The 15,047-nt window shown below is 37.3% G+C and overlaps 1 protein-coding gene across 4 annotated transcripts in view; it reads right to left on the bottom strand.

Annotated features, from left to right (window-relative positions):
- Positions 1-832: 832 nt before the first annotated feature.
- ASB7 (ankyrin repeat and SOCS box containing 7) overlaps positions 833-15,047 on the bottom strand; it is a 38,135-nt gene continuing 23,920 nt past the window's right edge. For all 4 annotated transcript variants that reach the window (XM_080981891.1, XM_080981890.1, XM_080981893.1 and 1 more), the window contains exon 6: positions 833-5,288. In XM_080981891.1, the coding sequence (XP_080838017.1) occupies positions 5,149-5,288 (140 nt within the window). In that variant the 3' untranslated portion in view covers positions 833-5,148. The remainder of the gene's footprint in view (positions 5,289-15,047) is intronic.

Raw genomic sequence — 15,047 nt, 5'->3', positions numbered from 1 at the left:
ACCCCAGCTGCAAGATACACAAAGATCTCCCCACTCTGGAAGCAATTCGGCTTGAAAAACAGTCTCATTGCTCCAATGGGGTACCTTACCAAGCCTAATTGCTGTGATGGAGGGTTGCAGGACAGTTGAGCATGTCCGCAAGGCTGCACTTGGGCAGCCTGTATCCCAATTTATAACCAAGCATCAGCCAAAAACCACTGACATTCACTTTCCATCTCATGGTCTGTCTCCACTAAGGACCACCTGTCCTTGTGTCTGAATGAGATTGATGTTTTGTGGTGGGGGGTGGGCAGGGCAGTTATATGCCCCACATGTGTTTATTTTCATTAAATACATTTACGGTGATGCAGTGCTATAACAGTGCTATAGTCATCCAGTTCTTCCCATTAACAAAGAGTAAATTTAATCTAAAAATAAGCTTTTTCTTTTTTCTTTTAGACCACACTTAGGAAATGTTCTAGGTCATTTTTTTATGGTAACAGGAACCTTGGTGTGATATTTTATTTAGACAGTATATAATAATAAATGGAGAATTTGGTTTTTAATTGATTACTTGACATAGACTTTCTTCTTGGTAATTTAAATTGCTGATCTAAATTACTATGGTTTAAATCCATCCATCCTAGCCCCCCCCCCCCAGACTATCACTAAATTCCAGGTCTGAGAAGTACACAATTTCAACAGCCAGGGAAAGATCTAAGTCCAGAAATTGAAGGTCATACTTCAAGTACAATATTTACAGAAGGCAGCTACTGAGGCAATCCTCCCCAACCGTTGCAATATAAAGAATAAAAACTTTTGAATTTTTTTTTTTAAAAAGAAATGAAGCAGATTTAAAAGAATTTGGTAATTATTTTAATTCAAAATGACCCAACGCAAAACCTTACATTACAAAAGGAAGAACAAAATATGTTACGATGCTGCTAACACAGAAAGAACTGCATGGAAGATAAGAATGGCGGGCAAAATGGTACATCATCCTTCTCACAGTGAAATTTGCAACAAACTGACCGTATTGAGTTAGACTGGGATTTCAGGTTTCATTAGCCCACCCTTCATTAAAACCTGACATAAAATCCACAACAAAGGTCTCCATCTCAGGCTCCGCTGAAAGAAACCGGAGCTTGCCACAGACAAGAACCACCAATTTGCTTCAAGTGTGCTTCTGTAGGCAACGTTCACAGGGGACTATATTCTCAGTCACTTGAGGCTGGTGCAAACGAAATGCTGGCTCTCTGTAAGGTTAGCCATGATTTGTAAACATGGCTTTGCTTAAGGAATGTGGGTCCTTCTCACTCCTTCTCTATCAGGGATTATTTCCTTCTCGTTGTCCAGTGTCAGCTTTAACTATGGTTGAAACATTGCACCTGCACTGTGGTTAATGCTAAAATAAGGTTGCCATCTTAACCAGGATCTGACACAGACAAGGGGAATCCTGGTTAGCACTGGTGCAGATATAGCATTAAACTGAATGGGGGTAGTGGAAGAGAGTTTGTGCTTAGAGAAGGAAAAACTTGTTCATGTAGCTGGCTTCTAATTTGCAAATCAACACTTGCAGGGAGCCACAGTTACTCCTACACTGGGCATCTTTGTGTCTATGAAGTACCAAAAACCAATAAATACAAAATGCTGTGTCTTCATGCTGTCCCTATGAGGGCAGATTGTTCCTAATATGAATAATGAAATAAGTCAAAAATGAAAAATGAAACAGAAGCCTTGGGAATTTACAAATATGGTCTCTAATATTGTAAATAGATTAGAAATATGGTAATTAAATAATCTAAAAAACAGACTCTTACTCTGCTGTACATTTATAAACAGAAATATTTACAAAACTCTGGTTTTGTTTTTAAAAGAATGAGGTTTGTGGTTTGCTAATGATCTTCATCTTATCCATTTCTTTGGTGTGTTTGCCAATTTGTGTTTTGTTTTTTAAAAAAAGCTATATAAAAATGTTTAATATTAAAGAAGTGGGATAAATGCTCTTATCTTTTTTCTTTTTTTGGAATTTAAGCCAAAACATTTAATGGAAAAGCTTCCATCATTTTTTAGTGGTAAAACCAAAATACATCAACATCATTTCATTCTGATTCTCTTCTCAAAAACAAGTTATGTTTGCTCAAAGAGTTACAAATCTTTCAGGCTGTATATCCCCTAATTGAGTTGGGCTTGCATGGAGATATGCACAATGCACATTCTGCCCTTTGGCCCCAATTCAACATGGTGCATATGCTATGGAATCTCCTGTACATTAAAAAGAAAGATGACCAGCTACCGAGTTAATAAGTCAAAGGCTTGATTTTCTTAGGAACTGGGACCGAAGGTTGCCCCTGCCCACTTTGCCTTCGGCTAGTCAAATGGCTTTACTGAAATAATGGATAACACAGTAGGGTTAAGGGAATTTTACTTTATGGCCTAAGATGTACTTCATTCAAAGTGTGTCAATTATTAAAACATTGGGGCAGGGGGAGAGACACGAAAACAAACCTCAAACAAATAAATAAATGGAATTATACATTTCATTAAATAGCACTTTTGTTATCAGCAATACATTTTATATATATTTTTTGAAGTCACAGCAGCAAGACAGAATAAAATTCACCTTACAATTGATCCCTGAACCAGTAAAGACTACTAGGCTGGTAAGAATGCACCATCACTTTAAGAAAGTCAACCAAACTGATCAAAGCCTGAATCTCCAGTAAACTGGACTGGGGCCTTAAGATACCAAAGAACATAAAAATTAGAAGAGATTGGGAGGCTTTTGTGAACATTTCCTTGAAGATCAAAACAGACGAGTTGCTCCTAGCTCCTTATCACAAGAAACAGGGACCTTGTTGTCCAGACTTGAAAACCCTTGTATTCACTAAAGACCATCTGATGAAGTATACGTAGCTTGAATGCTGTTCCAATTAAGGGCAAACTAAATAGAATAGAATAGAATGATGTACTAGTTGGCCACTAAAATTCCATTTTTTTAAACAAACAACATACATTCCTCTGAAGTAGAATCTTGATAAGGGGGGGGGGTATGTATGTTGGGAGGAAATAACTTGCACTCTAAGTGCTTGCTGAGCAAAAAGTTGTCATTTGCTACCTTAGTTCCTTGTAATTGATTGACAGCAACAGGATTGATGCTTATGAGAATGGAAATTAATGCTGCAGTCATGTACCATCGATTACCTAGCTTTATTGATCCTAAATTACTGACTTCTGTTCCCCTTTAAGAAACGAGTGGTGGGAAAGTGATTGGAAACTGCAGAGAGAACTAATAATGTTCCCCAAGTGCAATCTATGTTGAATCTCAGATGGAATCCCAAAGCTCAGGATGCTAAAGCCACTGACATACAGAGGATAACTTTTATAAACTCATTTCCTTTGCAATCTCAACTCCTATCAAACTGTAGGCTTTATCCAAGGTATGACTAGTAACCTGTGCAATAATTAAACGTGCCAGTTTCAGCCTAAAAAGCACAGGCTGGGTTCTTGCAGATTTAGATTTGCGATCAGAAGCTTATCATCTTCCGAGTGAGAAAATCTCATTACAGTGGGGTTATATATAGAATCTTCAAAATAAAAAAGGTCCAGGTGCTGTGGCTAAGTTTTCTATGGGTATGGCCAATTATTTATGCTTCAACATACTTATGGAACTTAATTGTTCACACAAGGTTCCCCTTTAGATCTGTGACCTACAGATTTATGGTAAATTTTACACAGATCTGTATGTCAGCAAAGGTATTTTGAGATGCTGTGTTTACACCACAGCCCATAAGAACAAATTAGGGGTTTGGTGAATCAGCCCAAAGTCCTAATTAACATCAAGCAAGCTGAAAACACAACAGGTTTCAGGTTATGGAGCCCTTTTAAAAATATGGAAACCCAATTGCTAGGCCAGATTCTGGTTTTAAGAATACCACAGATTAGCCTCTTGCATGGGGGTGAGGTGAGGAAGAAGGGAGCCACAACAGTCCAAACTAGATGCCTTTGAAATTTGGGAGGGGTAACAAAAATATCTATATATATATCCCAATAAGCAAGCAGCAATTCCAATAAGTAACGAACATCATATTGAGACCAGGGTAGGAATATGTGTGAATCACATGTGTGATGGAGAAAATATAAATTGGGGGGGAAATTATTGCATATGAGAAACAGGATGCATCGGCTTTGAAATTAGATTAGTTTTCCGTTAATGTTTTTATAAAAAAAGAAATACAGAGAGACCACAGAGGCATCTGAGCAGTGTAAAACCTAATTACAAACAGCAGCGAACATACTGGCATCAAAGGAAGGATAAGACATATGGACATCTGAACTACAATTATTATGTTAAAGATCCAACTTGGGGTTTTTTTAAGAAAAAGGAAGAAAAGAAAAAAAAAATGAAGGTGGCAATGTTTCCAAAGAGCTATCGTGTTTATAGTAAACTCTGAACACCCTAGTTACAAGCCTGAGCCATGATTCTGAGAAAAGCACCTTATGGGTAGAAAATAGTGACCATATGGAATCCAGTCAATTGTCAGGACTCCTTATGAGGAATAAGCGGATACCCATATTGGTTCTTGGCACGGGAGCAATGCTAGTGGACTTAATCCAGGAAGCACTGCTGCTATGTAGATCCTTCATTTCAGAGGGTCCTGCCTGGGATTCCCCATGGAACAGAGGCTATACAACAGTAGTGTGTTGTGGATTACTTCCTTAAGTCTCCTACTTTTACTTTGTTTAGCATTCACTCAGCCATCTCACAGTATTACACATGCTACATTGGGGTAGGGGAAGGATCCCTTTGAACAACTGATATTCTGTCTTCATTTCAAAGCTGCAAGTTTAAGTTTTTTAAAAATAAAAAAAATAAGATACTCACCCCTGTGGAGAGGGGTTGGGGAAACCAGACTACAATCGTAAAGTTTTATAGAGAGCTTGGATCTTGTAAACTTGGACCAAGAAATAATAAAAAAGTAACACCTTCTAGCATTTGGTATAAAACACCCCCCTCCCAAAGAAATTGTATACCTGCCTTCTGACTTCTCGGGGAAAACAAAAAATCAGAAATTGCATAGGATATACGTTGTGCAAGGTGACCAGCCTTTGAAAGGTATCTGGAATATAAACTAATCTTGCTTATCGTCCAACGTTTTTGCAAAAATGTCAGATATCATCAAATTTGTGTTTTAAGTAGTCTTTCATAACCTTGGCAATTGGTAGTTCGTCAAGTAGTTTGAGGTTTTGAAGGCCTATACACTGGCGGATTTTAATTCGGCATAGATCTTGTAAGTTCCGTGGCTGCCCTGAAAAGAAGATAAAAAGAATATGCCATCATTAAAAGGTAATTGAAAGCTGAAAGCTGAAACAAACAAGCAGAAACTCTCACAAGCACTACGAAGCAGAACAGCTAAATGTGTAGACCTAGAAACTGGGTTTCGTGTGTTCAGTTAAATGTCAGGTTTCAGCTAAACTATCCAAGTTAGAAACAATTAGCAGCAGGTCTCAAGCAGAAGTCTTTCCCAACCTTGCTACCCAATAGCCTTTTAAGGATGCCAGAATGAACCCTGAACCTTTTGCATGCCAACTATTATTATGCTCTAACACTGAGTTGCTCCCTTCCAGAGTTGCCCAAGAACAAATTTTAAGCTAACTGCAGAATGAGATGCACAGACATAAAAAAAGAAAGTATTGCCAACTCAAACTTAACCATATAGACATTTGCTTTTAACCACTAGTGCATGATTTTATATTCACATAAATTTATGGTATTTAAAGGCGAAAACTGAAAATCCCAGAGAGATTTCATGAATATTGGGGGGGGGGGGGGAGAGAGAAAGAGAGATTGAGATTTTCTCCTTTTCTGGACATACTACAGTGATTGCTAACAACTACAGTTCAGGAAATTTTCAAACAGTATTATCTCAATAGTGTTCAGACATTCACAACATTTGAATCGGATTGTCACATCAGCATTCACAAGTGTACACTGAAAGTTGAACATTGACTGTCGCCTACAGAAAAACATCTCACATCCAAATCTGCAACAGATCTGAATAAAATGGAAGGGGGTTGGCAGACAATCCACATTTAGGGCAGAATTCCTTAAGAGCTGATTATTAAGCGTCTTGACATTTCCCCCTGATAAGCTGAAGAGCATTTCCTGGGAATGTGCTAACAATGGACATTTCCAGTGTTAAGCACCAGTTGCCACATCTATTGGCTCTTGGTGTCTAGAGAACTTATTCATTCTTGGTTGCATTTGAATGAAAAAGGGAGGGGAGGGGAGGATTATAGACCAACACCAGTGAACCTTCATTTGGCAAATGTAAAATGTTATTAGTAATCGGGCAAAAGCAATACAAGTGAAGAAGGCAACAAATCAAGCTCTATCTAATGATGATTAAGAGGTAATACTAAGTGCAGAACCTCTGCCAAGTTTGGAAAGATTAAAAGGGAGATTAAACATGACAATTAAAAGACTTCCAAAGCCAGCACATTCAGAAATACAATGGTATCAAAACTAATTCCATTAACCCTTCTCTGTCTGCTTCCAATGATGGCACATGTTTGAACCATCAAATTTAATGAAGGCTCTTATTAGTAAGTTTTATTCTAGAAGTATAGGCAGCAGCTGTCTGTTCCTTTGGTACAGGCAACAGTTAAAAAGCCTGATTTAAGCAAACATTTATAACCCACCCTATCCCAGGGGCTCAAGTTCAGTGAATGCAATACTACTTCAAAGAGACAGAAGCTGAGAACTGTCAAGCTGGGTACTCCGAAAACCTGCACACCTTTTCCAGGGGGGGAGGAGGCAGTTAACAAGTTCCATTTCCAACACAGACCAGCCACAGCAACTCACTTCCAGGTGTGTATTTTGTACACCTGTATATGGCTGGAGGCCACCTCACCAGTACAAGTGACTTAGATCATCAAAAGGTGCGACCATTTCATAACACTGTTCAGCAAAGTCTTAGAATTCTGACTATTTGGAACATTAACCAGTATTACCATGAACCTATTCGGAAATGCATGTCAAAAATATTACTACATACTAAATTCCAATTTGATTTTGTGACTGTTATTTTCTCAACTAATAAGGATTTGGAATTTGAATGTTCTTTTTTACATGGATTTGTTGCAATATAAATTATAGTATGTAAGGGATAGTGAAATATAGTATTTAGCTGAAATATGTTTATAGTTTACAAACTGTCCAGCATTGATGCAACATTATGCACTTCATTTTCTACAATTTTCTTGCATACGGGAGATGAACAATATATATTATGCGAGATATGATTGGGCGGTATTGAAATATGATTATTTGAAAAAAATCTGAAAAATTCATATGATACTGATTCTGTCTGTGGGATGGATGAAATGAAAGATTTATAGTTAAGATTGTCCTGCTAATATATTGGGGAGTGAATGATTCAAAGTTGATTTGTGGATATGACTCCAAAAATTCCTGAGAAAATTAATTGGGTAAGAGATCCCAACATAGTCTCTCGAGGCAAGGGGAAAAAAATCTTTAATGAAGGAATTCTAACTTTCAGAAGATAGACACACAGATAAAGAATAATTGAAAGAATATACTGAGAAACCTAAGAGTGTCAAAAAAGTAGATTAAAAACATCAATGAATAAAGTACATGTTTATGTAAACAACTTGGTGATAAATTGGATAGTTTAGTTCAAAGAGAGAATGATTTTGGGGATATTGTTCCTCAAGTGCATTAGCAAAGAGCATTAGGATGTGCTCAAACTGAAAAATGGTTGAGATTAAAATATCTGATATATTCAATAATTTTAGAGTTTTAGATTTAAATAAGAGATGAGCTTATGATTTTATATTATGCATAACTGCAACGTAAAGATACAGTGGTAATTCCATATGTTCCTTTCAATGTGCCCAATTCAACATATGAGTCCTCACTCCAAAGTTCTCCCCTCATGAGGCATAATGGGCAGCTATCATGAGCAGGGCCTTTTCCAAACTGGCACCTACCATGTGGAACATCCTATCAAGTGCGATCTGCTAGACTCCAATATTTTGATTTTATGTGGTTGGTTAAAAAATGGCTCTTTAGGAGGGTATTTGGGCGTAACACATAGGAATGTGCCTGATGCAGAGACAGACCTCCAGCCCATCAAGTTCAGTACAGTATTGTCTACACTGACTAGCAGTTGTTCTCCAGGGTTTCAGACTAGGAACGTTCTGAGTCCAATCTCAAGATGCCAAGGATTGAATGAAAGACTTTCCATATGTAAAGGAGATGCTCTTCCTCTGAGCTATAGCCCTTACCAAATACTTGTCTTACAAAATTGCTGCTTTCCCCCTTATAACTGTGGTTTTATGAATTTCTTTCCTTGATTAACACTGTTCCTAAATTTCTTCCATTTCAGAAATTATTTAAAACGCTGGGCTGCCATCTTTTTGTATATTGTTTGATGTTCTATTATGTAAGCTACTTTTGAGTTTGGTTTTTTTAAAAAAGTTACTTAAATAAACTTGTAAATTGAGAGATGACTAAATCAGAAATATTTCAATTTATCAGCTGTAAAGTGAAAGTAGCAACTGTAATTCTTAGTTACAACGGACAAAGCATTTATCAGAAGGAGAAATAAAATTTTACCGGATTTTCAGTCAGCTTTATTAAATAGAAGTAGAGTATTTAGATTTTTGGACAGATACGCTTTGGATTATGTTTGTAATAAATGGGTCGTATTTAAATTGATAGTATCTCTCAAGAAGGTAATAGGTAATGGTAGAAGCAAGTAATGACACTAAAACAATTATATCTTTTCGAGGTACTACATGTATATTAAGAGATTTGATTTTTTTTCATAAATTCAAATTATTATTTATGTTGGTTAGTTGAGATTTTATATATATATATATAGATGATGCCCCAGTAGCATTATAACTGGATGCTTGTAAATACAGTAGTCAGATGGAAGACTGTATGTGAAAATTAGATAAGCTTTTATTACTCGATGAGAAACTGTTAGAACAAAACAAGCAACAGAAAATCAAATCTCTTAATATACATTTAGTACCTCGAAAAGATATAATTATTTTAGTTAGTGCCATCATTTGCTTCTACCATTACATACTACCCTCTGAGATACTATCAATTTAAATATGACCCATTTATTACAAACATAATCCAAAGCGTATCTGTCAAAAATCTAAATACTCTAAAAAGCTAGATTAAAAACTATGGCAAAATATTTGTAATGGGTTTATTCAGCAGGGGCAGGAGGGGGAAAAGGAGGAAAGATCTGGGATTGCACTGGTTATATTACATAAGCCTTGTAAAAGGTATGTGTGAGTTTGCCGCATTTTTCAATGTGTTGTAGTAAGTGCTATGCTGAACCTGACCAGCTTTCGTGAAGTTCTTCACCTGCATTTTCTCCCTCTTTTGTGAGTATGTGGTGAAATTCTTCACTACTGTGGGACTGGTTTCAAAGCCATATTCCAAGTTCTATAATGTTAAAACTTAATTTTATTTGTGATACTGAGAATCAAATTTGTGAAACTCCATTTGATAAAAAATAGATTTAATGACCTTCTGGGAAGATACGTTTAGGTATGTTGTAAGCCATTATTCATCATTTTTGGTATGATCTCGCAATTGTTTTGTTAGCCTTTTCCAGTGTATTAATGTTTATTCCTAATGTTATACAATTTTGATTTTAGCTAAAGGAAACAAAAAAGTAAGACAGAAAACACTGTTCTCTAAAAATTTGTTTTGGAAACTAGGGGGGGGGGGACTGAAAAGCTGATGCAATCATCAACAGCCTCCTAATTCATTTATTTCTCCCATCTTTCACTGGGCAAGGTGTTTCTTCCATCCTTAACCCCATTTGGGGGAAGAGGCTAGGGCTCCATCCTCAAGGAGGAAGAGGGAACGATTTGTGAATTGTTGTATCTGGCTGTAGCAGGGCGAGCCTGTGGTGACTCCTCTCCTCTGGATGAGGAGGGTGAACCATTTATTTGGGATCTTGATGGTCCACCCCCATGGCAATTGTGGGGATGGACAATTTGTGGCTACCCTCTGGGGTAAGTTGGCTCCTTGTACTGCTGTTGATATGTTCCACATATGAGTTCCGGCACAACTGGATGGTGTCTGACAAACGCAAAATAAAATCTCAGAGAGGGAACAGTGACAGAGAAATCTAATTAAATTACGGTACTTTCCATTCATACAAATATTTGTTTCTACTCACTTCCCCACAAGTTAACTCCTCTCTTAAGACTCTTCCCAAGGAAGCCCAATTCTCTACACAAACATTACTCCCAAGTGAGAAGTGGGAGAAGTCTTTGCATTTACATTCTCCCAGAATACAGGAGTACCTATGTCAAATTAGCTGTGTTTATACAGCATGGGAACCCACAGCCAACTCTTTCACGGCAGTGTATATATATACGACGAAGCAGTTGGAGTTTCATGAGTGAGGTCACATCCGTGTAGAAAATAGTCTCATGCAAATTTCTGCGGTAATTAATAAAACTGTCTTGATGTAGTAATCAGTGACAGGCTATAACCAGGGTGATTCAACTTCAATTCCCAGCTCAACCTACCTCATATGGCGGATGTGGGTGAAGGGAAAGGGAGAAACCTGGTGCATGACCCCAAATTTGTTGGAGGAAGAACAGAACATAAAAAAATGCAATATAGTAGATTAATGCTTCTAGACCTTCTAGATCATTAGACAATATACTGGAGAATATATTGCACATATTACATCTCCAATAGAAGTTGAACAACAAGCGTAGAAATTTCTTTCCTGAAACCACTGGGACTCCAATCTGAGCACTGCTTTCTTTATGCATGTAATGGGGCCATGATGTGCAGCTGCACAGCTAGTCTTACATTACAAAGGTTTAAGCAAACATGAATTTGTGCTAAAAATGACCTTATGAGTCACCCCTCAGCCTGCATATTCACTCATCACAGATAAAACCAAGAGATTCCAGAACACAGAAATAAACAGTGTTGTGACTTTTCCATTAAGTGGTTTTGATATTATTCTGCAGTCTTTATAAATAAAGTATACGAATGAGTTACAACCATAAGCTTCACTTGACTTTAAAAGTAAGTTTGCATATTATGTTACCACAAGAAGCATTTTTTAAATAATATGAATGGCAGCCACCTTTGAACATTTTTCAGCAATTTAAGACCTGCTTAGGGGAACCCTTTAGAAACGCTAACTTCTCCTGCTGTGTTAACCAATTCTGGCCATTCTCCAGAAAGAAGCTGATTCCTACGAGTAAACAGTCTAACAGGTATATGTTAACAGTGTATATTCTGGCATATTTCATCTGACAGCAAGCACAGACATGTTATCATTTGAAATATCAGGGGGTGGGTGGGTTGTTTGTTGTTTTAATGAAGAAGAAACGGCAATGGGAAAGTAAAAAAAACAAACCAAAAACCAATGACAAAAAACTCCATCACAAACAGGAAGGCAGGCACAAGACTAAGACAACAGCCCAAAGACCTAAATATTTTAATTAGAGTCTACAATTCAGCCATTAATAAGCTCGTAGTGCCTTTGAGATTCAGTTACCTAGCACCCTTAATATTATCCTTATACTTGTAATATATGGCAATTTGAAGTCTACAGAAGTTACTAGACCACAAAGTTTCTTATAGAAGCAGAAATATCTTTTTTTTAAAAAGACCCAAAAGCTCCTATCCCTAACAACTTTTTGTAATGTTTTCCAGCCTGACCTAAATATACATTTTTTTGTTCACCGCAGACAACGAAACCTGCTGTGATTTTCAAGCCTATCTGGCAGCTAGATTTTCAAAGTAGTCATCATATTGTTGTAAGCGAACACCTGCCCTGCTCTGAAAATCCATCCCCATATTAGGGACATGGAAAACTTTTCAAAATCTTGTTTCTAACAGTCTGAAAAGGGGAGACGGGACAACTTCTAAGTTGTAGAAAACTGATACCAAGCAGTATTGTATTTAAAGCATTTTAAGTTATTTTTTCCAAATGCTGAAATGCAGCAATCAAAAAATGAAATACGAACGATACCAAACCTCCAAGAGATATATTAAAATAAAGATAGCTATAAGATAGGATTCAAAACTCTACTTTTGAGTTTGCACAAGATCTCTGGTATGCTCAGCGAGGTGCCTTCCCCCACCCCAACCCTGAAAGCTAGATTTTCTCAAATCTAAAGCCCTGCCCAGGCAATACAGAGAACATGAAAGAATTGCATGAAGCATGTAGGGGGAGTGAAGGTGCATGCTGGCCCCACCTTCACCATCCCCATCTATGCCTTGATCTTTCTGTGTTGAGCAGGAAAATCTAAAACTGGCTAGCAAGCACACTCAATGCAATGCATTTAGAAACCTCCCCATTTTTTGGAAACTGGGTAACACAAATACTGGTATGTACAGCTAAGCCAGTGTGCAACTTCCCTTCAGTCTCTCTCGTTGAATTTAAAAAGGTCAGGGTGGAGTAGGCAGAGGCAATGGGGTGGCATGTATATACCCTACACACTTTACACCCCCATGCATTTTAACTGCAATCAATCCAATCAATTTCAAAATAGGTTTGTGATGCAGAATGGGGAAGATGAGGAACACAAACTTAAAACATATTTTGGCATGTAGAACTAATTTTGAAGTTATTTGGATTCTAGCAAAATTTAAAAACCCTCTCCCTCCCTCCCAAAATCAATCAAATAACCATTAGCTCATCAACACATTTTTTTGAAAAAACTCCCTTATATCTGATGAGCAAGCATTCCAAAACCAGGGGACAACTTTGGCAAAGGACCTGCTCGCCTGTGCTGCTGGCCTAATTTGATGTACCGATGGATTAGTTAGCAGGGCCTATTGGCATATAGGCATATATATGAGGACATGGTCGATTTATTATGGACTTTAAGCACCATCACAACTATAGTCGTTCTCGGCTTTTCAATAGCACACAAGTTGTTCCCCAGATCAGCAACAGTCCCATTACAGGATCACAAGAACAGCAACTGACCTGCAAACTAGACCAGAAGCACCCAATTTGGTTTTCTGTCTGCGGTCTATATGAGGAATAAAACCATCATTGTCAAAAGATAAACTGCTCTAAAATTAAAATACGAATGAATCAAGAGTATCAAAAGCAGAGCAATTATGTACTTTCATATGCTGGTATATTTCTTCTCTAGTTTTCCTTGATTGATTGCTGATTGGTGAAATCATTTTAGTTGTGCAAGAGTGTCAATTTTAAAAAATAAAATAATTGCCCTACTTGCCCAAAAAAATCTACCTCCTGCAGCTTGCTTTGGATTCTTGTGGCCAATGATATAACTGAGCTTTATAAAAGAAAAAATTCTCTCTCCCAGAAGAGTTACCTCAATGGGAGAAAGCTAGTGTTTAACCCTCCATTTCAAATGCATACCAAAGCCTGGTTTTAAATGATAGTTTGAGACCAGAAACAATGAGGTTCTTTCTCCAGTATAACATTTCTTATACTTAACATAGATTAAAAAGAACTTTCCATCACTGCAAAATTTTGCACTGATCATTTGGATGCCCACAAAGACCCAACGTTTCCACTGAAGGCAAAGAAGTGCTTTGTCTTTTTGTTTTTGTTCCACCCCCCCCCCCAAAAAAGTAACAACCTAAAATGCAATATAATTCCACATAGCTGGAAAAGAGCAGACTTTTTCCCCTCTACCCACCACCATTCTTCTTTCAAAAAATGTTTTAATTGGTTTCTCAAAAGGAATGTGAGATCATAGCTGCCCCCCCCCCGTAAGAAACATTTCCCCTCCCCGCCCCACACCCACAAAGCACAGAATCTACAGAGAACATTATTCCAAATGTGAGTTAAACAGATGCCACGTTTTGTCTATCTAGTATAGGTACTCATGAATTTGGTTAATAATAAATGTTAAGGTAGTAATGAACTATATTTGATGTTACTATCTACTGTGTAAAAGGCTCCAAAACAGTAATATTAAGCACACACAAAAATGGATAGGTGTGAATTTAAAGTTAAACTAATTTATATCTGCTTCAAAAAATACATGTAAAAACCAAAACCTCTTTCATTAGATAATTCAGGTGAAATCTGCAAGTTAAAATGCCATCATAAATGGGCACCAGTCCCAGAAAGCTGTTTTAAGGAAAAGGCAATTGTCATTATTTTGATTGCCTATTTGATTTATATCAAGTGGAGAGTGAGGTAAAAGAAGCAATTCACACCCCTACGAAATGCACTGTTGCCTTACAGCAGTCAAATGACCTATTGCTATTTTTGGTTTCGAAGTAGTGTTTCTTCCACTCTCCCCACTTCATGATTTTAACAGAGTGCACATTACAATCAAATACTAAAAATACAGTTTGATGATCATTTAAAACCTGAGACATTCACATGCAGGGTTCCTATAGCTTCATGTGCAGACTTGCATCTGCACTGGAATAAACTTCAATGGTTTTTATTTATGGAACTGCTTTTAAATGTCTGTTCTGTTTTTATATATGGAATTGTTTGTAATTGTTTACACTTTTGTTTATGGTTGTAACTATTTTGTTTTATAATTGTATATATTATTGTTGTAACGCCCTGAGAACTTGTCGTAAAGGGCGGGTAAGAAATCGAATAACTGCCTATCCATTAATATTTATGTTAAATCTGCTTGCAAAACTGAAGGGATAAGTACCACTCACCCATTCATTGTTTGATGACCTGAAAATGCTACAATTAAACTCCAGCTCTTTTAAAAGCCTCAAGCTACAGGTTCATAGCACCTTTTTGGTATACAGACTGATAATACTGTTGCCTAACACAGCGGCAGGCAGCAGCAACTGTATGCAGATCAAAATTCAATAGGAATGTAAGAAATCCACCCCAACCCCAGCATCAGTAAAAGTAGAATATAAAAGTGGTTGAAACTAAACTCCAAAATCCTGAGATAACAGCCGTTTCTCGCAAGGTCTCTTTTTTGTTTAAAAGCTTATTTCACTTTGTAGATCAAGCCCAATAGAAGTCCGGCTCATGCTCATGGTGTTCAAACTTGCTGCACACAGTGTG

This window comes from Podarcis pityusensis (genome assembly GCF_964106645.2).
Source record: "Podarcis pityusensis genome assembly, chromosome: 14".
In the NCBI taxonomy this organism is placed as follows: domain Eukaryota; kingdom Metazoa; phylum Chordata; class Lepidosauria; order Squamata; family Lacertidae; genus Podarcis; species Podarcis pityusensis.
This window is presented reverse-complemented; position numbering and strand designations above follow the sequence as displayed.